This window comes from Acipenser ruthenus, chromosome 18 (assembly GCF_902713425.1).
Source record: "Acipenser ruthenus chromosome 18, fAciRut3.2 maternal haplotype, whole genome shotgun sequence".
NCBI classification, from domain to species: domain Eukaryota; kingdom Metazoa; phylum Chordata; class Actinopteri; order Acipenseriformes; family Acipenseridae; genus Acipenser; species Acipenser ruthenus.
In genome coordinates this window covers 6,916,171-6,942,464 of record NC_081206.1, presented here as the reverse complement: position 1 = coordinate 6,942,464, position 26,294 = coordinate 6,916,171, and the positions used below count along the sequence as shown (strand labels likewise).

The following is a 26,294-nucleotide window of genomic DNA, read 5'->3' as shown; positions in this document are numbered from 1 at the left end:
ATTTGCAACTGTTGTCACAGGAACATCAAGCTGCTTGGAGATGGTCTTGTAGCCTTTACCTTTACTATGCTTGTCTATTATTTTCTTTCTGATCTCCTCAGACAACTCTCTCCTTTGCTTTCTCTGGTCCATGTTCAGTGTGGTGCACACAATGATACCAAACAGCACAGTGACTACTTTTCTCCATTTAAATAGGCTGAATGACTGATTACAAGATTGGAGACATGTGTGATACTAATTAAAGAAACTAATTAGTTTGAAATATCACTATAATCCAATTATTTATTATCTTTTCTAAGGGGTACCAACAAATGTGTCCAGACCATTTTAGAATATCTTTGTAGAATAAGCAATAATTCATCTCTTTTCACAGCTTCTTTGCTTTATTCTATGACATACCAAAGGCATGCAAGTATACATGATAAAATAGCTTTTAATTTCATCACTTTTCAGGAGGAATGAAGCATTATTTCAATGAGCTGTAAGGGTACCAACAAATTTGAGCACGTCTGTATATATATATATATGTGTGTGTGTGTGTGTGTTTTGAAACCTTGTTTGTTTCAGTGTAATCAATAGGTAGGTGTTGATCAGAATTTTGTATTTACTACAGAAATTACAGTAAGTTTTAACCTAACTCTAATAATACTGTAAAAAAAACAACACTACTGTTTCCTGTAGCATACCACAGTAAATACTGTGGGGAAAAATGCAAGGTTGTTGACAATAATATATATTTTTTTATATGAGGGATATATATTTTGATTTAATTTTGTTTTGTTTGTATCATTTTTAGTAGTAACTCAGACAAACTTGGAAACACAGGCACCCATAATACAGTGTGGGCATGGCTTATAATAACACAACAAATTAGTAAAATATGTAACAACAATAATGGCATGCAATTATAATACAGAAAAAAAAAACTGACGCCATACACATTCCAAATGATTTAATTTGTGGATAAACAGAACCTGGAAGAAAAACAAATCCGATAAATTAATATTAAACGTAATCAATATTGTAAGATATTCTAAAAACAGATATATGCATCTGTCTTTAGTTTAAATGTGGTTTAGATTCTTCATTAGATAACTTCCTTCCAGGCATCCATAATATCCTGCAACGTGAATTCTGTAATGATTTTCAGCTACACGCCAATAATACGACTTAAGTTACACAATACAAAAGCCATAATTTGACTTTTTCACAAAGCAATCCAATGCCAAAATTGAACAACCAAAAAAAAAAAAAAAAAAATCTATTGGAATTGTTTTCACTAGTTGGTGGTTGGCGTGTGTAACTTTTGCTTTGATTAACACATCGGCACGACTGCTCTGTAAGTAGGTTTGTAGTGTAGCCTACTGTACCAACAGCTTCAGTTGACCTCCAAAGGAGGTTTATTGGCAGGCATGTTGTACTGTATTAGATCTGCGCGTTATAAATTTAGTAAGATCAGTTCAAATCAGTTGGTCTCTAAGGAAGTTGATGGTTTCAATCCGGGACAGTAGAGGCAGTGTGTTCAGTAATGGCTGACGGCAGAGAGAGTTGTAACAGCAGGTAACGCCAAATCAAAACTTAACTATCTCTGCTTTATCGTTGGTTGACGTTTTTTAAAAACAAAATGTCATTGGGTTATAAGCTCGTTGACAGTTTTGAGAGGGATAGCCGGGCTTGGCCCTGTTTTGTTTTTTCATAAAATGAATTTGTTTTGCCGTTGCTAGGCCGCTTGGGTAGGTTGCTGAGGTAAATTTTTCTGATTCATTTTTGTCTCTTGTGCGGTCATCTCGCTAACATTGGGGATGCTTCCGTAAAATAATATTATTGTTATTGTAGAACGACGTAATGTTTATGAAGTCTCGAATATATATGTATATATTTTGTGGGGGTCTTTAACCTTCTACCTATTTATTACATTTTGACAATGGTCAACAAATAATTGTGAATCTTGGCTGACCATATTTTTTTTATTTAGTCACTTATGCGTTACCGTACAATAATTACATGCTCAACACAAATTCCTTTTTATTGATTTTGATCGCTTTTGATCATATATAAAGTATCGAATAGTATACGACAAATGTATTTGTTGTTCGTGTTCAGTATTCTCGAAGGTATACCAACATTTAGCCGATAACAATGTGAGTAGTCAGTCTGTGCTGTATTGTTTTTACACGCACACACACACACACACATACACTTGTTAAATTAATAAAACTTTTATTGTGTCTATGCAGGGTTACGATTTGTTATCACCAATACGCTGCTGAAACCTTAAATGAGAATTTAAGAATGAAGGGTCTCTGTTATGTTTAATTGCAAAGCTTACCACTGAACTATGTACTCAAAGTCAATACACCAGAGGTAATCAAACAGCCATTCAATCGACTGACCAACCAATTTACACCAGTATACATTCTAAAGGTGTTGTGGGCAAACAAATGCTGAAACAAATGCTCAGTTTCTTGGCATTGCTTTAGTATATCATTTATTTATTTATTTATTTATTTATTTATTTATTATTTATTTTTAATTGTAATCATTGATACATTTATTCCCGTGGTTGATGATTTAAAAATTTCTTTTTCCAAAATACTGTAACCAAGATCATGTTTGACTTGCAGGCTACTATTATTTATCATTGGGGTCATTGGGCATTAGAGAGTTCTTGTTCAATAGAGACAGTTGGTGTTTGAAAAGCCCTTTTGGATTTTTTGTGAAGATGTTTTCTTTCCTGTAGTCCTTTTTATGTGACAACCATAAGTAAGAAAACTATGTATTATTGATGATGCAAGCTAATGGTTTCTTGTTGAGGCAATTTCACTGCATTCCTTAACCCATCAATAAAGGATGATTCTAATAAAACTGTTAGATAAATCTATCTTTGCACTGCTGTATCTAAAAGTGCAGACAAGAACAGATGGATGCATTGATATCAGACATATGACATGTTTACCCTGCAGTTTCACCCCAGGGTATTTAGCTTTAATTTTATTATTGCTTATGGTAGTGCATTTAATATCTGCAACCTGAAATTATCTTTTATCAGTAATAGATGGCACATTTTTCATTTATTTGCTTTTAAAGCAATATATATATATAGAGAGAGAGAGAGAGAGAGAGAGAGAGAGAGAGAGAGAATCTGTTAGTACAAACCATCAGTCAATCTTTGCTCCCCAGTTCATTACCAGAAGGCTTTTTTAAATTAAATTGGCTAGCATCAAAAGGTCATGGTCTAATAAATTCTTATGCAGGTTGCGTCAACCAAGGCTCCTGTTGGTATTCCAATTCTGAAAGCTGCATACTATACTGAAGGCAATGATTTTATGGTTTATTTTCTTTTTTCGTGTAGATGTTGCTCATGCAGGATAAACTAACCATTTGTTTTATGATTTTTTTTTTTTTTTTTTTTTAGGTTTTGAAATCGGACAACAGTCACTGTGAAATAAAATCCAAGAAGCATTATTCGGCAAAATGTCCAAAATGAAAAGCGCAGAGACAGTGAAGGTGGTTGTCAGATGCCGGCCGATGAATGAGAAAGAGACTTCTGCTAGATTTGATAGAGTAGTTTCTGTTGATGTGAAATTGGGACAGATCTCCGTGAAGAATCCTAGGGGGATGCCCAATGAGCTGCCCAAGACCTTCACGTTTGATTCTGTGTATGACTGGAATTCTAAGCAGTTGGAACTGTATGATGAGACATTCCGGCCTCTGGTAGATTCCGTCCTACTGGGTTTTAATGGCACTATATTTGCATATGGCCAGACGGGTACTGGGAAAACATACACAATGGAGGGGGTGCGCAATGATCCAGAGAGGAAAGGAGTCATCCCTAATTCCTTTGAGCATATATTCACACACATTTCCAGGTCCCAGAACCAACAGTATCTTGTTAGAGCTTCGTATTTGGAAATTTATCAAGAGGAGATCAGAGATTTGTTATCAAAAGACCAAGCCAAAAGACTGGAGCTAAAAGAAAGACCTGATACCGGTGTTTATGTAAAAGACTTGTCGTCCTTCGTTACCAAAAGCGTTAAAGAAATAGAACATGTCATGAATGTTGGCAATCAGAACCGGTCAGTGGGAGCCACCAACATGAACGAGCACAGTTCTCGATCACATGCTATTTTTTTGATAACCATTGAGTGCAGCGAATTGGGACTTGATGGGGAGAATCACATTAGAGTAGGAAAACTGAACCTGGTAGACCTCGCGGGCAGTGAACGTCAAACCAAAACAGGAGCCCAGGGGGAAAGGTTAAAGGAAGCAACGAAGATCAACTTGTCCCTTTCAGCTTTGGGAAACGTGATATCTGCCCTTGTGGATGGCAAGAGCACCCACATCCCTTACCGCGATTCCAAACTCACCCGTTTGCTTCAGGACTCCTTGGGAGGCAATGCCAGGACAGTCATGGTTGCCAATGTTGGCCCAGCCTCTTACAATGTCGAAGAGACCCTAACAACATTGCGCTATGCCAACCGGGCTAAAAACATCAAGAACAAACCCAAAGTGAATGAGGACCCCAAAGACGCCCTGCTGCGGGAGTTTCAGGAAGAGATAGCTCGCTTGAAGGCTCAGCTGGAGAAGAGATCGGGGAAGAGGAGTAAGAAGAGCCAGCGGAGGCATGTGGGAGAGGGAGGAGAGGAGCTGGACGAAGAGGATGAGGATGAGGTGGAAGTAGATGACAAGGATGACTCGGATTACTGGCGAGAGCAGCAAGAAAAGCTTGAAAAGGAGAGGAAGGCCATCCAGGAGGACCACAGCTTGGTGGCAGAGGAGAAACTGAAGCTGCTGAAGGAGAAGGAGAGAAAGATGGAAGACTTGAAAAGAGAAAAGGAAGCCAGTGAGATGCTGTCATCCAAAGTGAAGGTGAGGGAGGGAGAGAAGTATATTGTTTTAGAATGTGTTGTGTGTGTTTTTTTTTTTTTGTTTTTTTTTTAAGCATTCAGTTGTCAAGGCAAATAAAATTGGGAATCCTGGGGAATTTGTGTTTTGCAGTCTTATCTTGTATCTTCAGGTTTTTTTTGTTGGTTAATAGCTAGTATACCATGTTGCTGAGGAACTCTGAGCGGAGTGTGTATCTAAAGTAACCTCCTTTCATGGATGCGTTGAATTAGAAATGTAGTCAAGTGCCACCGTAATAGGTTGGAAGCATCGAGTCACTTGATGCATTATTTGGTGGTGATTTTATTTAGTAAGAGAATATGCATTTCATGACTTGAGGCACTCTCTACCCTGATTTAAATGTAGGCCGTTTCAAAGCATAAATGTTCCTAATTCCCTGGTTGTACCTTTTTTTTTTTTTTTTAACCTTCATTAGAAGTTATATAAAGTTGTGTGGATCATTTTGTATGTTTCCAGACAGCTAAAATAGCAACACATTACTTTTTAGTAGCATCGATGTTGGTGAGTTCTATTCTTAAGCTAATAATTGCACAAAAATCCTTTGTGCTTCTTCTGTAACATAGTCTGTATTTTATTACACTTGATATAGGCCTAAATATACAGTACATACACTAAAACTATTTTTGTGTTATATATATATATAAATTATGAATTGGTACTCATTGTACATATCAATTAGAATAGTAAACAGGTACTGTAGCAGATCAAACTTATAAGCTTCTATGAAAAAACAATATTATCAGAATGTTTCCATTGATCTGTCTTTTTATATTTTCTTTAGGCTATGGAGAGTAAGTTACTTGTTGGAGGTAAAAATATTGTTGATCATACAAATGAACAACAAAAAGTACTGGAGCAGAAACGACAAGAAATTGCAGAGCAGGTAAAAAAAAAAAAAAAAAAATCTGTTAATCTCTAGATCAACATTTGTCAGAAAAGGTTCCTTTGCTGTTTTAATGTAGTTAATTAGAAATGTATTTGCACAGTACTACGGAATCCTAATTGGTGTTATTAATGGCCCATGTTACAGGGCCCATTTCATCCATATGCATATTGATCATATTTGTTTTTCATCTGGGCACTCATCTAATTTTGAATTCTGATGACGTTGCTATTTTGCAATGTATTCGCCATTGCAAAATATTTTGTGCTTAAACCACTCAATTTCAAATTGAACAAGTGTGTTTTGTCAGAGATGCATACATTTTTCTTCACTTGAAATTAAGTGATAGAGAGTAATATGCTCTTAAAGTGAATTCACAGAACTTTGTTCCCATGTTTGTGAACAGAAACGACGAGAGAGGGAGATGCAACAGCAGATGGATTGTCGTGATGAAGAGACCCTGGAACTGAAAGAGACCTACAGTTCTCTACAACAAGAAGTGGACATAAAAACCAAGAAGCTAAAAAAGGTATGGCTGCCAAGTGATTGGAAAACATGTTAACATGTTAAACTATCAGTAGGACAATAGCGTGGTTTATATTTTTATTGCTTACAGTAGTTTTTCTGCTTCTTCTCATAGCTGTTTGCTAAGCTGCAGGCAGTAAAAGCAGAGATCCATGATCTACAGGAAGAACACATTAAAGAGAGACAAGAACTGGAACAAACGCAGAATGAGCTCACCAGGGAACTCAAACTGAAGTATGTAACTGGAAAGATGGGTTAATTATCATTGTTTTAATAATGCCTAGACAGAAAATGAAATGGGGTAGGGGGGGGGGGTCTGAAATTTAAAATGCAATCGAAGTTATTGACCACATCCATGAAATATTCTGTTTGGTTAGTAACTTGTTTTAAAATAATGAGGAAACATAAACTGGGACGAGGAACAGTTTAATGTTAATAACCCTGTGTATTTCAGGCACCTTATAATCGAGAACTTCATCCCAATGGAAGAGAAGAGTAAGATCACAAACAGGGCGTTTTTTGATGAGGAGGAGGATCGATGGAAATTGCACCCCATAACTCGCATTGAGGAGTAAGTTTGAAAAGAAGTCCCTTCATTGCTTAATAGTTAGATGACGAAGCAGTTTTGCAAATATATCTATGCACCTGTACCTGGGAAAACACAGCACTGAAACTGACCTAAGTCACTAATTACCTTTATACCATTGTGTTGAGTTTTTTTTTTTTTTTACCAAGGCACACGCTTCTTGTGTGCTCTGCCATTGAGCGATGCTGGTTGTAATATCAGTCTACAGTAGTTTGCAATTATTTCATAGCTCAGTATAAAATGATTATGTGTCTTATAATGATTATAACCTGAACTTTCTCTTAGCAATCAGCAGATGATGACGAGACCTGTCTCTGCTGTGGGCTACAAAAGGCCCCTGAGCCAGCATGCCAGAATGTCAATGATGATGAGACCTGAGGCTAGATATAGGGTAAGGATGAGTTGATATTCATGGTCTTAGAATGTCTGAATTGGAATCTTAATGTACAAAAAGCTGTGGGCTCTAATAATTCTGGCACTTCTGAGTCAAAAGGTGTTTAAATAAAAAATTCTTAAATACTCGATTGTGCTGACCCAGCCTTCCAATGTAATCAGTCTTTTTTTCTTTCTACAATAATAAAGGAGACGTAAGCCATGATAAAAATACAGTCCATCTGTGTAATCTTTTGGCGTTTCTCTCTCAGGCAGAAAATATCCTGCTGTTAGAGCTGGATATGCCCAGCCGGACCACCAGGGAGTATGAAGAGCCGGCAATTGCCCCGAAAGTGGCCGCGGCGCTGGAAGCCGCTCTGCAGGATGAAGATGAAATTCATGTTGATGCCTCAACTTTTGAAAGTTTTGGCAGCAAAAAATCGAAGTCCAGGTGAGACATGAATATATATTATTTCCTTGTGTTCATTGGCTTGCTTACTTACTTGCTTACTAAATATCTGTCACAACCAGAATGGCCAATCATGGGACTTACCTACATAATGTGCATTTCATTGTAGTAATTATTTAGTTTATTTATTATTATTATTATTATTATTATTATTATTATTATTATTATTATTATTATTATTTTAATTATCAGGCCAAAAACTGGAAAGAAGGCTGGCACCCCCACTTCCTCTTCATCCCCAGGGAGCTCAGGATCTCTACTTTACCCACAATCTCGTGGCCTTGTTCCGAAGTAAACGCATATTTTTCTTTGTGTGGGGGAGGGAGGGGGCTGAAACTTTTCACAACAATAGCAGGGCATACAGAAAAGCACTGATGTTGTTTTTTCTTATTTTGTAAACTGAATAACTCGCCCAAATTGAGTTTGCGGTGTGTGTATAGTATATACATTTATATCATAAACGTCTCTAAAAACCTGTTTTCTTAAGTAGTAACTCCTGATATCAGTGCAGTGAAATAATTCTAAACATAGAGACTTTACCTGCACGGTGAAAAATCATTTATAAAAACATATAAACTGTGGAGTTGATACCTACTATAAAATGTCCAGGGTCAACACAGAAATGCACTGAAGCCTAGCATTTATTTTATTCTAAAGCCACATCAAGCTTGCAAGTGGTAGACAAAATTTCGGATCCTCTTACACTGCCCCTGATGTTTCTTGTAAATGGGGCTGCCCTTGTTCTCAGCTTGGAAGCAGTATTCAGAAGAGTAGTTCGGCTTTGCTGGGACCCACAGGGAGTGCTGCATTTGCCTTTGCGCTTCCACAGGGTTAAGGAGTGAAATTAGCTGGTGATGGGTTGCCTCATTTCGCTTTAGTAACTCCTACTGGTCTGGTGTTGACTTCCCAAGCTTGGTGCTTGCATTACGGGTCCAGTAGCTTCATAACAACCATTGCTTCGGTTCAACAAGTGAAAAAGGTGATTGGCTGGAAGGCAGAAACAGAAGTGGCTCCCTGATCTGTAAGTGGGTACAGGGGTGAAGTTGTGCAGAAAATTCTATGTCTTTTACCCTTGGATAGTGCCAGTGCTTGCTGCTATTATTATTAGATGACATTACCCCTATTCTTACATACGTACAGTATATGTATATATGGAATGGATACCTCATATAAACTGAGGAGATATATTGTATTAAAAAAAAAAAAAAAACTTAGACAACATTGCAGATTTATAGGCTCTAATTTGAGTTTTTTTTTTTAAAGATGAATGTAGATAAACTGAATTTTGTGTTTTGTTTGTTTTTTTGTTTACTGCACAGATAGCATTTTTGAGGAATGTATCGTTTAAAGGTTATGTATACATTTTTGTGTATCCTTTTTTATGTGAATTTTTCGAGATGAACTCTACATAAGTGCACTAAAAAAAAAAAAAACCTTTTGGATAGCTTTACATTTGACTGTGTACCAAACTGTACTTGGAAAGAAATACGCAAGTGGGTTATGTTGCAATACACTGAACTACATGTTTCACTATGTTAATGAGCCTATATAGGTTTCTAGTTACCGCACCATTATACTTTATCAATTCCAGTTGTTCTTCCAGGTTTGTTTCCTCAGTCTCTTGTATATACATGTAGGTACAGTAGCAGTCTGGAAAACTCAAGTCCAGCATCGGTAGATTTTAATTTTGTAAAATAATAGTAATATTAAAATCTGGACAAAGAACTGTGATTCTTACAGATGCTTACTTATCCCCATCCTCAACTAACTTCTCTCAATTCACTGTTTTGTACATTTAAAGCATGAGTCTACAAATATTTTGGGCTTGTCAGCATAATAGTGGGGGGGGGGGGGGGAAATGGGACACTACTTGCAGTTCTTATTTTAATGTTCAAATACTATAAAAACATCAACTTTTCAAATTAGTCACTTACACTGAAACTAGAGTCCTTTTGCATATCCTGTGAAAAATGTCACGTAAGCATAAATGTTTGTTTGAATCACACATTAACCATGTCCCTGGTACAAAAATTCAATAAGTCTGTTTCCAGCTGATCCAACTGTATGATGGAACTGCTGATCCCCTTCTGTCTTTGAATTTACTATCCTTGGTTAATTTTTATTAAAAACAAAAGCAAAACAAAAGTGTCTGAGACTGAATCCTTTCTGTGCAATAATGTCTCTTAGACGATAAAGAATGTGTTATAAATTATTTTGAGTATCTTAAATACCATAGAACAGTAAAGTACTATAAAAGTAAAGCATACTGACACAGCCCCAGGTCAAAAGCTGGTACCTGCATGTATTCTTACAATTCTCAAAAAGGTACTGTATGTGTCAACATACTGAAGCCTCATATGTAATATTTACATCTGTGGTAATTACAAATGTATTCATAGAGGCACTGAAAGACTGTCTTTGCATTTGGTAATGTTGTCTTTACTTAGCGCAGTGAATGTGGGCTAAACAATAAAGTCAGTTATCTTGCAAATGTCATTACTGGGTTTACCACAGAAAAACATAAGCATGGTTTACGTATATGTCACTGTTAAAGGCTTGAACACAATCTGGTCAGTAAGTATGAGGCCTCATCATCGCCAACAACTGAAAGAAAAATCCATGCACAGCACAAGGAGGCCAAAGAAAAAAAAGAAAGGAAAAACAGCACAAGCATACAATAACTACATTGCCCAAAAAAAACAAAAATGAAATCCACATATTGCATTGCAAGTGGGAGACAACGCGCATTCTTGTTTATTTAATTATAAATACATTTAAAAAACACTTTTTTGCAAAAGCTAATATTAATTTGGGGAAACACACACATTTAATAATGGAATATTTGTCAGTACTGCGTTTTTGACGGTAAGTAGCGCTGTAGAATCATTTTTTTGAAGGCTCGTAGTGCAGCCTGGGTAGTCGAGTCTGTAAACATCCTGGAAGTGTTAAGAGCCCTTACACATTTTAATGGATGTTTCATAGGGAAACTATTATTTACAATATCTAGACTTGGAAAACGTGGGTACTTATTATTCAGGAAAATATTAAATTATATTTAAACATTTGGTATTATGAAGCTGATCATTAACACAACTACAATTCCCAGAACACATCGGTTCCACGTCATGCGAAATAATGCTAAATTAAATAAGAGATTGATAATTTATTCAATTGTTAAAATAAAAACAAAACATACAAAAACTATGTTTGAAGTGGAGTTTGTTGATTAAACGACCGAATGAAACGCACGCCATTGGGGCTCTGAGTCAGAGACTGCAGCGTGCAGTACACTGCACTGCATTGCAGCGGCTGCAGAGTCAAAATGGCGCATACTGGTCGGGGGGAGGGGCGGTGTGTTATTTTGCATTCCTGCAGTGTGTGCCCTTTAACCCCGTTGTTATGTTCCCCCCTGCATTCCTGAGTAAGAGGATTTCCTGCAGTAGTCGTAGTAGCGTGCGGACTCGCCTTCTGTGTGTGTTTACAACGAAGAGCCGACAACAACAACAACAACAACAACAACAACAACGAAAAGGAAACGCGCTTTGGTTTTGAATTGACGAAAAAAAATAGCCTGTAAAAATACCCCCCCCCCCCCCCCCCCAAAAAAAAAACGACATCTACGCTTAAAAGCAAAAGACGAACCCTCCCGAAGAAATGAAGGACAAACAGAAGAAAAAGAAGGAGCGCACGTGGGCTGAGGCTGCCCGCATGGTAATAAATGATAAATATGATAAAATAATGAATGCCAACTCGCACTGTAATTAGCGGCATTTGATATAATATAACGGTGGCTTGAGAGGGTTGTGGGGCGCAATCATGTCGTCCCAATACTGCTGGGCGGGATTTTAAAGGGAGAATGCAGGGCGTTTAAAATATATGCGGCAGTCAGTATTGAGGGAAAACGCCTGGTTTGCTGTTTCATTTGCTCTAAAAACGAAAAATGTTCATCTTTTTTGGTCCCATATAAGATACAGGACACGTTTATGTGTCATCCTTCCGTTTTGATGCAGTTGGTTAGCCTGTGTTGTGTAAGTAAGTGCTGTACTTGGTTATTAATACTGTTTATCGTTTTTGTCTTTTAAAGAGCAGTTATTTGGGGTTTGCAGTGATACTGTTTGTGATAACAAATGCAACTCATATTCTGACGATATTCATTTCATTATATAACAAATGTGTATGGTTGTAGTAAAACTAGCATGGCGGGTTTGCTATGAGAAAAATGTGAATTTAAAGCACCAGAAGATGAGGTTCTGTATGGCTTGCTATTAAAAAAAAACAGCTGCAGTATAATGTCCCCAATACTGTGCTGCAAACTGTTCAAAATACAATTCTGACCCCCTGTAGGTTACTATAACGCAATCCTCCAAGAGGGGGAGGGGAGAGAAAATGTGAATGTGTGTGCAGTCACTGTAATGCAAAATATTTGTTTGTCACAGTATCTAAAGAGCTCCTGTCACAGTTGTACAGTGTGTACCTTTTTACAGCTGCAGCGCTACACCTATCCTGATGTGAAGAACACATCTATATTAGCAAGTCAGATTTTCCCACTGTTATAATCCAGTGATGTTTATATTATGCTGTTGTGGTAGTCCAGCAGTGTGTTGTGTAGCTGCATCCAAAAACTAGTGACAAAAATGTATTGACCATTGAATTTTTTGGGGGTGGAGTGGCGGTGGGGTGAGTGGTAGATGTCAAGGAATACAGTAGTAACAATTCTAGTACTGGTGTGCAGTCTTTTTCATTTGCATATGTGGAAAGTACTGGTAATTAAACACAATCATTTAGGTGTTTTTTGTATTTTGCATCCAAGTTATTGTGGCATGTGTCAAGTTTAGTATTAATTTATAATTTTTACATCGTATATATTGACCGTGGCATACTGTTAGTGAGTGCATGATAGAAATAAGGGAACTTTAACCCCTCATTTAATTTACATTACATATGCTTCAGTGATGGCAGTGCTCATGAATTTAGAACGCATCAGTGTCAAGGGTGCTAATGAAGTGATTGGCAGAGTAAGTGGGGAAGCACAGTTTAAGAGAAGGCATGCATAGATTAGCAGACCCCAGTACAAAGCTAATTAATCATCCAGTGATCTGCTGGCTCATGTGTATCAGGCTCACCTGAATTTATGAAACGGCCCCTGAAATCGTTCCCTGTTTGTCAATGAAGTAGGTTTCTCATTTATTTTAAAGAAGTGAATATGATCTCTGGTATCATAATTGTGTGCACATTTACATGCTGTCTTGGTTAAGTTCAGATGGCGGTTTATTTGCAGGATTAATGTGTTTTCTTGCCTTGTTTTGCCAGCTCTTGCACCATAACAATGTGCCACTTTGACAGGTAATGCTAAAAAACTAGCAAGGGTTAGTACAGAGGTTTTTTTTCACAGTACGGTGTCTTACAAAACCAAAAATAACTTTACTGTGGGCCAGTATTTGGATGCAGTGTGTGAATTTATAAACTGTTGCGTCACATTTTTTACATACTGGCCCAGTGTGAAAGTCTGGCGGACTACACTTGATTTGGTAAAAGGGATCCAAGCTGGTCCCTAGAAAACGAAGTGGAAAAATATTACAGCATTAACAAGGAAGTTGTCTATAATTGTGGTTGTTTTCTGGTATCCCTGGTAAACCTATTTGCCCTTATCTTATTCTTATGGGCTAGAGAGCAGCTTGTATTGTTTGACAACATTTAACATAAAACTATTTTTCTGTAGGTTCACAGACCTGCACTTTGCATGTTTCATCCTTATTTTATTTAGTATTTTTATTAGTGGTTTAGTATAGGAAGTGGTTTTGGTAACTTGTTTGCTTTTTTTTCTGAAGTTAACCATACCTCACGTATGTGATCAATACCTTTACTGGAAACCACAACAGCCAGAAACTGTGTCGTGTCTTGTTTATTTTATGTATGATTCTGCATTTTTCCTTTTTTACATTGCCGTAGAATATCTGCTGAAAATCGGTTCTCCTTGAAATAAGGAAATGCTTGTAATCATTTAAAAATAATGCGTGTTATAATATTCTTAATGTTTGAAAACCCCAGATAATGGCGTGTATTTATTTATTTATCATAAAGTTTTCTACATAAATAATGCAATGTAAAAAGAAAATAACTAAATGAAATAAATAACAAAAATGACTTTGCACTCTACACTTATTACAGTATAAGCACTATATTAACAGAAGATGAAAGATGCATGCATATATAGCCTGCATGTTTACTGAGGTAAAGTTCTGAACTTTAACACTTGAAAATGGGTAAAGGCCATCGTTCTCGACACGCATAGACTCTGCAATATACTTCATTTCTCCTTTCAAGTTGTATTCCGTGCTTTGACAGGACTAGCATAGTCAGAGATGCTGCCACACAGTGTGGAAGGGGAAAACCCCATTACAAAATAAAAATCCCTCCATCTCATTAAGACAGAGGAATTTCCCTTGTCGATTTAAAGTAACAGGAAATAAGCAGTAGCTTAAAGGTACATATATGAAAACATGAAACTGATTCAGAATTCACTGTTTAAGATGCCAGTCTATTACTTCTATATACTTGCTCTCGAACAACTATGAAACCAGCCACTGAAGCACTCGGCAAAACTTCAGTTGACAGATTTGCTTTATTAAACAACTTTCAAGTATGGTGCATATTAAACTAAAAATAAATAAATAAATAAAACAGTTGTTTTCTTATGTGGAGCAATATTCTGCTATCAAAAATCTGTTTCGCCCATCATGACTGAAACTTAAGTGACATGTTTGACAAACGGGGGCTGTTTCCAGCTAAAACTTGGAGCTACCTAAGTTACCCTAGGTACAGTGAGTTTGCCCAAGATTCATGTTCAAGGGTCTGTAAAACCTAGTATTTGACAAAAGTTTCATAGGTGTTTCTAGTGAATCTCTACAGTAGTGTTAATGAAAGAAACTTGGTGGTCCTTCTGTACAGGTGGTCTTTAATACAGGTTTGAGTGTAGTTTAAATCCAAAATGGAGGCTGTACAATGAACCATGTTCCAGTTATTTGGCCGCAGTGGGCCACTTGTGGAGTGAAATTTCAGAAGGCATTGTCAGGTTTAAAGGAAGCTGTCTTGATAAAAGAAGTAGCCTCACAATGTGGATCAGTATCTCTACTGTGAACCAGTCATTCATTATTCTGGGGGGGGGTGGGTTTGACAAGATTTAAATGAGTTCTGTCTTAACATTTGAAACGCGGTGATTAATTGAACAGAATACTATAGTAGCACCATATGGGTTTCTCTCCTACATGTATGTAAAAACAACCACTAAAATACAAATGGGATGTTTTTTGTGCAATAAAAAATAAGCTGCTCGCAATGAGCGACGTTTTTAAGTTCTGGGATACTCTGATGTTATGAAAGAAGCCTGCCTTGCTATTTGCATGATAAAGGAGTCGACTGATATCTCAGTCTGTGCATGCACGCTGCAGCTCACTGTGCAGAGGCCTGTGCATTGGAAAATGAATGCCTGCTTGTCCTGATTAGCACTTTACCCATCCACTAGCCTATAAAATACGCAACACCAGCCTTTTGTCATAAGTGTCCACCCTTGGGGAAAGACTTGCTACTCTTCTGTTTGCAAAGTTTCTGTAGTAACATGGAGTACAAGAGACCCTGTTTTGTTTTTTTAACCCAGTACTGCTACATATTGTCTATGAAGAAAAAATATTATATTTATGCTTATAAACACTAATCCTGGTACAGGAAAAAGTGACATGTGGATTTATTACATACTAAATGAATTATGATGTATCTTAATTTTTTTAGTTTGAACATATAGTGAATTGCTAAATGTTTTGAATTAATAAAAATGCCCCCAGCATGAGATTAATAATAAAAAAAGTTCTGATTTTATCTTATTTTCTATCTGTCTGTCAAATGTACCTCAGTAAATAGTGGCATCTATACACCATGTCCTGTATGTTGCACAGGAAAACAAGAAGATAAGGATGAAAAGATTCGATTTGAAGCAGGAACAAGGGGGAGTGAGAGAGGGTGATAAAACACAATCAAAGGAAGGGCTTTTTTTCTTTTATATAATAATCTAGGAACAGTTATTGGGCATGAAATGCGTGGTTCACTTGGATAGTCATAAAATTGTAATGTGGTTGAGAATCATCTTGAGCCTTCTTCCCCCCTTTTCTTCAGGTGTTGGAGAATTTTTCTGATGCTCCCATGACACCGAAACAGATCCTGCACGTCATCGAGACAAAGGGACTCAAAGAGATGAGGTCAGGTCAACATGAACAATTTCGTTTTAGTTTTGTAAAAAAAAAATAGAATAATAATAATGTGGATGAGTGCAGCCATCAATTACCAATTCAGAAGCAAATACCATATAGGCATTTAAAAAAACGATTTGAATACTGCTGGGGAAATGTACAGTGTCTGGTGTTTTTATTAGAAATGTCTGATCCAAATTCAAACCTGTTTTTTGCTGTAATTAAGCTGTACAGCAACTCCATTGGTAGCTTTCTTTGCGATTTTAAACATGCAGTTTCTGAATAGCATGTAACTTGTTGTTTTTCTCTTTCTTTCTGCAACACTGGTGCTCTTTTACTGGTAATAGAAGGTAAGCCAAACTGAAAGCTATACTACACAATAAAATGTGTGTGTGTTTTTTCCATGCATGAATTTATAATCGTAAGGGGAAGGGGAGGAAATTCAGTATTTGAAATTGTCTGCAGAGATTAGTATTGTAAATTCTTGAGAAAGATGGGAACATTTGTAACCTGTGTAGAAATGTAAAAAGGACAGATTCTCCAAACTCACTCCTAAGTTCTTGGGTTCCTTGGTTTTTTGCAGCGGGACTTCACCTTTGGCATGCCTGAACACAATGCTGCATTCACAGTGCAGAGGAGACGATGGGATCTTTTTCAAGCTTCCTGGCAGATTGAGTCTTTTCACTCTGAAGGTAATGGCACCTTTCTTCACTGTAGCTGTTTAATAGACCCAGGACAAGTGGAAAGTAAACGCTACCGTACACGCAAAAGAAGTTAAATCTGCGGATTGTCATTTTCATGTTTTATCCTAAAATTTAATTCATCTAAGGGCTTAATTATTGTTATTTGCCCCCAGGATATGCTAGAATGCCAGATTTGATGTGAGGAAGCAGTGTACTGTTTGTTTGAATGTGTGATGGTTGTTTCACACTAATCTTTTGTATTACATTCCCCAGTACTTCCCCTGTAAAACAAAGAAAGCAAAAACTAAAGCATGTAATGAAACGCTGTTTTCACAATGACAACTAATTAGAATGAGTATAATTGTGTTTCACTGAATAGCAGTGTGACAGTTATTTCTAATGCATCGTGAAAAAGGTGGGGACTACTGAAGAAAGCTAAGGTTGTCTGCAAATAAACCTACTTTTTAAATCATGTTTTCTGTTTCTCAGTTTGAACCCCTGACCCCTTGTATAAAATCCTTTTCTTGAATAGTGCCTTTTTTTTGTTTTTTACCACTTTTTTGAAATAGTGCCTTTTTTTTTTTGAGAAACTCAGTAGGTGTGAACAATGGACCCCTATTTGACCATTGCAGGCTCTGACACATTTCTAAACCTGCCTGTGGAAGATGGGGGGACTTTTATGTGGTTTACTGGCTGTGGCGCCTTTAGAAAAGAATCTGTAATTGAGAATCTTAGTGAAGGGACCGTGCTAGTGGTGCTGTGCTACAAAGTAGGGTTATCAGTGTGCACTGTGTTTAATTGGATCCCTATGCAGCTGTAAAATATTTGTTATAATACTGTATCAAAAGTAAAACTGAACTTCAATATCACAAGTGAAATAAAGATGCTGACTGTTACATTCCCCTTGCTTTCCAAAGGTGCGTATTTACAGATTTTTTTTATTTTTATTTTTATTTTTTCCAGAAAGATGCCCTGCAGTGGTCCAAAAGCATGGCAGTGCCAGAGGCAGATGGTTTAGAAGACTCTGCAGACGTGGAAAGCTGTGATTCCAATGAAACGAGCAGTGCAAGTGGGGAAAGCGATAGTATGTGTGTTGAAGCAGCAGTCCTCTTAATCCCCCACCCCCATCAATTTGGAACCTACAGTATTCTTCCCATTTGGAGCAATCCTCACTCTTGTGTGTATACATCCACATTTAATTTTACAATGCAGCGGCTTTACAAAAATGCCCCTGCCACACTGTCAAAGCCTCGTATCTCGGAGACCATTTTAAACCCAGAACATTTTTGTCTTCTTGCTGACGAGGGTTACACTTTAGTTTAGTGACTTTCATCTATATTCTATCCCTTCTTGATTTTATTCTACTTTTTGTGTATTTTCCCACAAGTGTCCTTGGAAGAGACCTCATCTAGTGCTTCATGTTCCACAGAAACGCAAAGCAAGCAGACCCCTCAGGCCAGACAGAGCAGCCTCAGAGCAGCACAGCAGGGGAGGGCAGCCAGTGCCTGCTCTGAGAGAGAAGTATGGATCCTCTTTACCTTGTGCTGCAAAAAATCCCCTCTGATTTTTATTAAAATGTGATGTTGTCCAGTCATTCTGTATATATGCCGCAGCCATGGTTGTTGGTTTGGTACTGTATAGTGGTTTTATTCATGCTTAGAAAGATAACAGTAATATGCTCTCTGGATATAATCAAGACTTGTAGTCTTATTCCCTATAGGCAAAACCATAGTAATGTTGATGAATACACTTTGGATTGCTGTATTTGCCCCCCCCCCCCCCCCCCATATCTGACTTCTGGGTTCAAAAGATGTCATTGGCATTGAATTGATCTACCTAAAGTCTTGATTTATTAGCCTGTTTTAGAGACTTCCAGACCACCATTAAAAGCTGTTATTCATTTGTTTTTAACAATGCAGTCTGGAAGGCAGAGAAAGAAAGGTGTCATGATGCCTCGTGTTGTACTGACCCCTCTGAAAGTAAACGGAGAGCACGTACCCTCAGGTAAGGACAATGTGGGGTGTTTGAGTTCATTTGCTTCACATCATTTGAACATGTTTTAAAGAAATTGCTTGGACAATGTTTTTTTAGCATTTAATTTAGACAAGGATTCTGAGTGGCTTGGGGAGCAAAGCATAAAGCTTTTCCATATTTTATTTTCTTGACTTGCATGTCCTAAGGTATACTTTATCTCCAAGCAGCATAAAGAAAAACATCTGCCCTGTTGCTACATCTGCACTATTGCTACAGAAGCATAATATAGTTAAAAATGTAGTACTGAAAAGCTGTGGCAAGTGTCTGTTAAATGAACAGCTTCTGGCTCAACATGAAAAAGACCAGATAAAACATGTTTATTTAAAAGTCAACTTACTTTAAAACAGGGGTGTCAAACAGGGCTGCCGTGTCTTCTGGCTTTCGTTCCACCCGAGCTCTCTGTTGCATAACTGGTCTAATTATTTGATTAACTGGACAAAATTTAACATTTCTCTCCAGGCCTCAAAATGTACCATAGGTAGTGTACCTTGAATCAAGTGCATTTTTTTAAACTATCAAATGTAAAATACCTTAAAATATGTCCAATTGAACAAATAATTAGATCAGTTAAGTTAATTGAGAGCTTAAGCGGGAATGAAAACCAGAACTGGAGTGTGACACCCCTGCCTTACAGGGTTTTTAAGCATGATTATTGAAATTGGTCGGCGGATTACACGAACAGTGCTTTAAGTGTTGAACAATGAAATGTAAGCGATTCAGTTTAATCTTGTTCTCTTAAGGTGTGTATTTTTTCTTCATTGTTTTGTGCTGTAGGTTTTCCAGGCAAGCGCAGAGAAGCAGAGTTGAGCAGCACCTGTAGCAGCAGCTCCGCAATCGCCTGCAGCAGCTCGTTGAGAAGCAGGGCAGAACTGAGCAGGAAACATGGGCAGCGCTTCAAAAACCTGCACAAGTCACGGACAGGTAACGACGTGGTGCCCAACAGTGTGACATTTTACACACACACACACACACACAAAGAAATGCTCCTTTTTTATGTTTTGTGTTTTATGTTTGTTTTTTCCAAAATCCCAAACCATGTTGACAGTCCAAGTTGTCTACATCATAAATCTGTTAAAGATTAGTAGTTCAGTGCTTATTTGACTGCAGTGTAGAGCAAACATTTCTAAACATGTATTTTTAGGACAAATGAAGAGAAACAAAGGGGAAGAGGTTGATTTTGAAACGCCAGGCTCTATCTTGGTCAATACCAATATCCGAGCACTGATCAACACACGGACACTTGCGACTTTGCCTCCCCATCTCCAGCAGCAGCTGCTGCTCCTGCTTCCAGAGGTTGATCGACCGGTAAGCAATAAAATCTGCTTTTCTTTCCAAAATCTTTTAATATTGCTTATTTCACTAACTTGCCGTGTTTTCTTGAACCGCCATTTCAGTAAGAACTCTTCAGGGGTTTCCGATGATTAAAAAAAAAATCCCCCAAAAAAACTGCAGTGTTTTTGACACTTTCTTTTCTTAGGTTGGTGCTGATGGGCTGGCACGTCTCAGCAGTTCTGCACTGAATAATGAATTCTTTACACATGCATCACTGTGCTGGAAGGAGAGGCTTGCAGATGGTAGGTATTTTGCAGCAGAAAACTGGTTAAAGAAGTTATGCCACTGTAACAGCAGTTTTATTATTAAAATAGTTTGTATCCAAGATGTTGACTTAAACTTGCATGAAAAATAAGAAATAATATCAAACTTACAAATGGTTACCTTTCCAGTTGTTGATGCTTGTAAATTTGTGCGTTGCAGGAGAATTCACACATGAGATGCAGGTGAGAATCCGCCAGGAAATGGAAAAAGAAAAGAAGGTGGAATTGTGGAAGGAGAAGTTCTTTGAGGATTACTATGGGCAGAGGCAAGTCCATTCACACTTGAGAACGAATGCATTTTATTAAGAACTTAATTCTCTCTGAAAACGTACTTGTAAGTTTTATGCAGTTAGAAAGGTTGCCTGACATTTTTTTGTTTTATTGCATTACAGGTTGGGCTTAACCAAAGAGGAATCACTAAAGCAGACCTTGGTGCAAGAAGACTCAGGAAATCTGACTGCCGCTGCCATTCCGACTGGACCCGCCAAGAAGCGAGCTGCTGGTCGCAGACGAAAGGACGGGCGCCTGAGGAGACGCTCCAGGTCAGACCTCAGGACCAGAGCTAGACGGGCTCTTTGCAGACAACCCAAGCTGGAGGAAGCCGAAGATCATTCTGAAGCTGCTGCTGCTTCAGGTATTGAAGCCACTTCACAGGGAGAACATAAAATACAGACAGACTTGGAGGAAGCTGGGACTGAAGCCCAGGCAACTCATGCAATATCTGTTGCTGCTGTTTCACTTGTAGGGGGTCAGTTGGAGACGCCTGCTGGCTTGTGTTCTGTGGACTCCTGTAGTTCATACGATAATCAGAGAGACCTTGGCGCTGCTTCTGCTTCCCCTGACCAGAGAGCCTACCTTAGCGCTGATGCCAGCGACAAGAACAACTCTGAGGAGGTGAAGGACCAGAAGAGGAAATTCGGCGAGCCCACAGCCTCCACCTCCTTCCCCGAGAAAAAGCCACGTCTTGATGATCGCCAGTCCTTTCGGAACACAATTGACTGTGTTCACTCAGAAAAGCCACACCGCACCAAAGAGGAACCAAAAGTGCCACCTATCCGAGTATGAAGTTTTGTTGCTTAAATTCTCTATTGCTTTCTGTGCATGGTTGGAGATTTTTTAATAATGAGAGTAATAACCCCCCTTATTAACATTTAATCTCCTGAAAGTATTTTTCACTTAGTAATGGGTGAGTTCTTTCTAGTTAGAAACTTTACCCATTTCTTTTTGCAGATATATACAGAGCATCAAAAGAAACTTATCACTATTATAACATTTATTTTCAAAAAAAAAAGAAGGTATATAAATGATGGACATTGACGAAATGTTTTTGGTTTCTTTTGAATCACTCGATCATTCATCCTTGACCATGACACGCTTGAGTGACTGTGACTGAAGAATATGCACTTAATCACTTAATTAGTGATCCAGTTGATTGGACAATGGATATGGACTGATGTCAGCTTTTGAATTGCAAGCTGAATAAAAGCAATAAAGAAAATCACAGAAAAAAAACAATATGCCACGTCTGTCAAGAGAGCAGCGCCTTCATGCAATCGGCATGTTGGAGCCTGGACTAGGGCAGCGTACTGTGGCTCGCTTTGTTGGGTGCTCACAGCCAGCAATTTCAAACCTGGCGAGATGATATAACCAGACACACTCTGTCAATGACAGGCCACGAACTGGGAGACCAAGAATCACAACACCTGCCCAAGATCGACCGATCATTTTGCAGTATCTTCGTGATGTCAGTAGTTAATCAGCACAATAAAAAGTCACTGCACCTGCTCTAAAGCAGAGTTTGTCATTTGTCATATAAGTGATACGTTTCTTTTGATACTCATATAAGTGATAAGTTTCTTTTGATGCTCAGTATATTTTAAGGCTTTTTCCCTGTGGAACATGGTTCAGAAATAGCTTGCCATATTGTACCAGTTTTTGCTATAATGAACTCATTCCTTCCAGTGAATTTCATCTGGAATAAGAAACATGTTTTGTGCAAGGACCACTAACCTCATCATAATTTATTGCAATGCAATGTACTTTTAAATACAGCGTGTTTTTATTTTAATTTTCTTCCATCAGATCCAGCTTTCCCGGATCAAACCACCCTGGGTGGTTAAAGGACCGCCCACATACCAGATATGCCCTCGGATTATCCCTAAGCAAGAGACAGACAGCCGAGGCAGGACCGGAGCCCGGACACTTGCTGACATTAAAGCCCGTGCCCAGCAGGCCCGGGCACAGAGGGAGGCAGCAGCTGCTGTCGCGGCCGTCGGGGGAGGTGGAGGGCCGGAAAGAGGAGGAGGACCAGGAGGGGGTGGAGGAAGAAGGGACTGCTACGAACCAGCAGAGCCTGGAGGAAGCAAAGGAGCGCTTACAGAGGCTTTGTCAAATCATCTCGAAGGAGCACAGCTACAGCAGAACACTGTAGCCAGCACAGAGGACGAGATGGTGTCAGAGACTGAGCTCTTGCAGAATGTTAAATCTGAAATTATTCAAACTGAAATATCTTTGGAAAAAGATTGCAAAATTAGAGTTCTGCCCAATATCTCTCATCCTTCTGTAGGCAGTGCAAGGTACGCAGATCCAGCTGGTATAGATCATACGAGTGCTTCTCAACAGATTGACCCGAATTACACAGAACATATGATCTACACTGAAGAGGTGGAGCCTGTGAGTGAAGAAGATAAACCCGTCCAGGTTCTAGAAACCCAAGAACAAGTTGTGGAAATGATGTGTGAACCTGTTGGTTTGGAAGATCACTTAGAGACTGAAACCAGCTCTGAAGAGATTGAATGCCAGTATTTTGAAGTAAAGAGTGATGTGGTAACAGTGCTGGTTCCCACATCTATACCTGACACACTGCCAAGGTTTGGAGCAGAAGGCATTGATGCCCTCAGGACTTTAGTTTCTTTACAGCCTTTAGAGGGTGTTCACAGTGTGTATAAAGAAATAAAGGTAAATAAATACAAGACCAAAGAGGTAGAAGATGAAGAATGCATATCGCCAAGATTGCCAAACCACAAGGAAGAGAGAAATGGTCACGGTACAGAAATATCCTTAAAGAATTGTGAACAATTAAATAAAACCCAGAGCCCAGAAAAAACAAAACCATGTGCACAACTGCTTCACATTAAGGGTGTAGCTTGTATCTCGGAAGATTTTTCTTCTAGTATTCCATGTGTAGATGTGGAAAGACATGCATCAAATCAGACACTCCTCGTTGATTTAGATCTCATGTCAACGTGTTTGTATAGCGAGGCGGGTATGCATAGCGACTCAACAGAGACTGCCTCTGACTTTGAAAACGAAATGGGCGATGAGCACAGCTGGCATGCTGAAATAGAGAACCAAAACTACAGTCCAGACACTGCAAGTACAATTGTCCCTTCCCATCCTGTTGCAGCAGCAAAATCAAACGGCTGGAATCCGGGATCTGAGGCTTGCCAAGCAAGTAGTAACGGAGATAATATTGATGACGGGAGGAAGAAAGAAAATAAGGACGGCTCTCAAACTGAAGCTCATAATCCCCTTCCGGCTGTGCAGAAAAATGCAGAGGCTCCAAGAAAGGCTGGGAGCTCAAGCAGGCACGTGTCTTTAGTAGAAGCTAACAACCCACTAGTTACACAGCTGCTTCAAGGCAGTCTTCCTCTTGAAAAGGTGTTGCCACAGCCTAATTCTACAAGCAAGCTTGAAATCCATCGGCTGCCTGTACCTCCTCAGATGCCACAGGAAAACCAGTCCGTTAAAAGTGTGCAGAGTAGTATAGGCAGAGGAGAGGACTCTTGTACATCGAACTCCAAAACACATCAAGATCTTCCTCCAAAAGCCGGGCAAAGACATTTAAAGTCTTCACTGGCTCACAATGAAGTTTGGGTTCAATCTCGGGTTTCCTCAAATGAAATTTCCCCATGTGGGGAGCAAATCTGTGGTTCCCAGGAACAGGGGAATACAGTTGTGACTCCAAACACACATGAAGATAGCAGAGTCAATGAGCAGGGGAGCGCCTCTTGTTGTTTTGAAGAAGTGGCGAATATTGCTGGAGGACGATCCCAAGTAAACACTCCTGCATTGTCAAATAATAACCCTTCGAACTCTGCTTTTGGACAAAACTCTGCCTTCGGTTTAATTGTGGATAAAGGATACCCAGGAGTTCCAGGGCAGAAAGGTGCAGCTCAGGAGTGCAAAGCAGGTGACATGCAGTGCAATACAGACATGGACCAAAACAGGCAGGTGTCCCCACAACATAATTTTATCTCCAGGGAAGTTGTGCCCACTGTTAAAATAGACTGGCACCCAAAACAGCAACCTGGTGTCAAAAATGAGAACCCATCATGTCAAAGTCCTTCCAAAAACGTTCTTGCAACCGGTAAAAAAGACTTGGCAAGTTCTTTTGAATCCAAGGAACATTTCCCAGGGACACTGTTAAATGTAGGAATGTCTCTTGTCCGATTGACAAGAGAGTCTGGAAAGCCCTTCCAGCACCCTTTGGAGCCTTCCTATATTCCTTTCCAGCTTAATATCCAGCAACAGTTTTACGGGAAGCTCCCCAAACTGCATTATAACAGCAGCTCAGTCTTTAATTATACCACCAACATGCCAATTTCAGACCGCGCTCTTAGCGGCTTCTCGAAGAACATTGCTAACAGTGTGATGCAGCTGCAGCAGAAGACCTTTGCAGAGCACAGTGTTGAGGAAATGGCGCTCAAGTGCTCATGCAGACTGAAAGCCATGATCATGTGTCAAGGCTGTGGTGCTTTTTGCCACGATGACTGTATAGGTCCCTCTAAGCTTTGTGTGTCCTGTCTTGTTGTAAGATAGCGAACAGTGATCTTCGAGCGTGGTGTACATAGAATTGTGCTGTATTTTTTTGTGGCATACAATTTTTTCTAATGTTAAGTGAATTGCAAGACTGGGCATGGTTCCATTTATCTTTTACCTCTATCCTGTTCCATTACACAGTTATGGCATAAGTTGTGTCATTCAAGGGGTGGGGGACGGGACACCACATGTCTTGAATTATTTTTAATTACTGAATATGGGAATTGCATTTCCTATTCTTATTCAGGTTCCCAGTTATGTTTTTTTTTTTGTATCTTATGTTCAGCTGTTAAGCAGAGTATTAAAATAAACATTAAACCAGACTGAATTGATTTAAATGTGTTAAATAAAATGTACGTTGTGATTGTACAGTATTCATTCTCAAAGCTTTGCTTTCTCTAGGGAATGTGAACTTGTAAGAAGTCTGAAATAGAGCCTTCTGTTGTAAATGACCCACCTAGCAGTAAATAGTGTAGCGCACCCCAAAACTCTATACTCCTGTGAAGGGAAATGGGATATGTAGCCACAATCTGTCAATTCAAAACCCCAGCCACTGCAAGTGGAACACAGTTAAGAGGACAGCAATGGAGGGGTGCACCCTGGTTATACTGTTGATATGCAATTGACATCTTTCAAAAGATCTTGAAGGGTAGAAATAACACATTTGAGTAATTGGAAAGCCCACAGTGATAAGCACACATCAGAGAACAGCTGGTTCCAGTAAACCAAGTGTGTTCAAATCCTTCCAAGGCATTTTGTATCCATAATCAAGTTGACATTAAGGAAAGCATTGCATGCCAAGTTGTTCATATGCTGCTGAATTCAGGGATTATGTATTTATTGGTTCTTAAATAAACTGGGATAGATGCGGTCCCGTTATATTCTGTATTCTTTAAATGGATGAAACATGCGTTAAAATATACTTTTTACTAAAACTGTCTAGCTGTCTCTTATAAATAGGGCGTCTGATTTTCGGGTTTTATCCGATTTCTCTGATTTTTCATTAAATAATTCTACCTGATTTTTTAAAAAAAGCATTCACCCGAATTTGGAAAAAAATTTCACCTGAAAATCAGATGCCCTACTTATAAAGGAAAGTAATGGACTGGAAATTTGTAAATATTTGTCTATATTTGTATTGGAGGCTGAACAAAATGTTACATACCTGTGACCGATTTGAC

The 26,294-nt window shown here is 38.7% G+C and overlaps 2 protein-coding genes across 9 annotated transcripts; both read left to right on the top strand.

The window, feature by feature from the left end:
- Nucleotides 1–1,353: 1,353 nt before the first annotated feature.
- Nucleotides 1,354–9,886, top strand: LOC117420177 (kinesin-like protein KIF3B). Of its 2 annotated transcripts, none has more exons than XM_034033752.2 (9): nt 1,354–1,560; nt 3,416–4,869; nt 5,687–5,788; nt 6,195–6,317; nt 6,429–6,547; nt 6,768–6,884; nt 7,185–7,290; nt 7,544–7,722; nt 7,933–9,886. In XM_034033752.2, exons 2-9 carry the CDS (start codon nt 3,475–3,477, stop codon nt 8,033–8,035), a joined length of 2,244 nt encoding a protein of 747 aa, XP_033889643.1. In that variant the 5' UTR covers nt 1,354–1,560; nt 3,416–3,474; the 3' UTR covers nt 8,036–9,886. The 2 variants fall into 2 exon arrangements, with proteins under 2 accessions (XP_033889643.1, XP_033889644.1); XM_034033753.2 differs by lacking the exon at nt 1,354–1,560 and adding an exon at nt 1,593–1,746.
- Nucleotides 9,887–11,080: 1,194 nt separating this feature from the next.
- On the top strand, nt 11,081–25,984 carry LOC117420148 (polycomb group protein ASXL1-like). 7 transcript variants are annotated; one of them, XM_058991043.1, is made up of 13 exons: nt 11,082–11,451; nt 15,907–15,989; nt 16,564–16,672; nt 17,627–17,747; nt 18,051–18,184; nt 18,583–18,667; nt 19,472–19,618; nt 19,839–20,002; nt 20,175–20,271; nt 20,453–20,558; nt 20,685–20,926; nt 21,038–21,351; nt 22,375–25,984. In XM_058991043.1, the coding sequence occupies exons 1-13, from the start codon at nt 11,395–11,397 to the stop codon at nt 25,111–25,113; spliced, it is 4,398 nt and encodes a 1,465-aa protein (XP_058847026.1). In that variant the 5' UTR covers nt 11,082–11,394; the 3' UTR covers nt 25,114–25,984. The 7 variants fall into 7 exon arrangements, with proteins under 7 accessions (XP_058847025.1, XP_058847023.1, XP_058847024.1 ...); XM_058991042.1 differs by having other exon boundaries at nt 11,081–11,451; nt 17,627–17,732; nt 18,093–18,184; nt 20,685–21,351; XM_058991040.1 differs by having other exon boundaries at nt 11,081–11,451; nt 17,627–17,732; nt 20,685–21,351.
- The last annotated feature ends 310 nt before the right edge of the window (nt 25,985–26,294 follow it).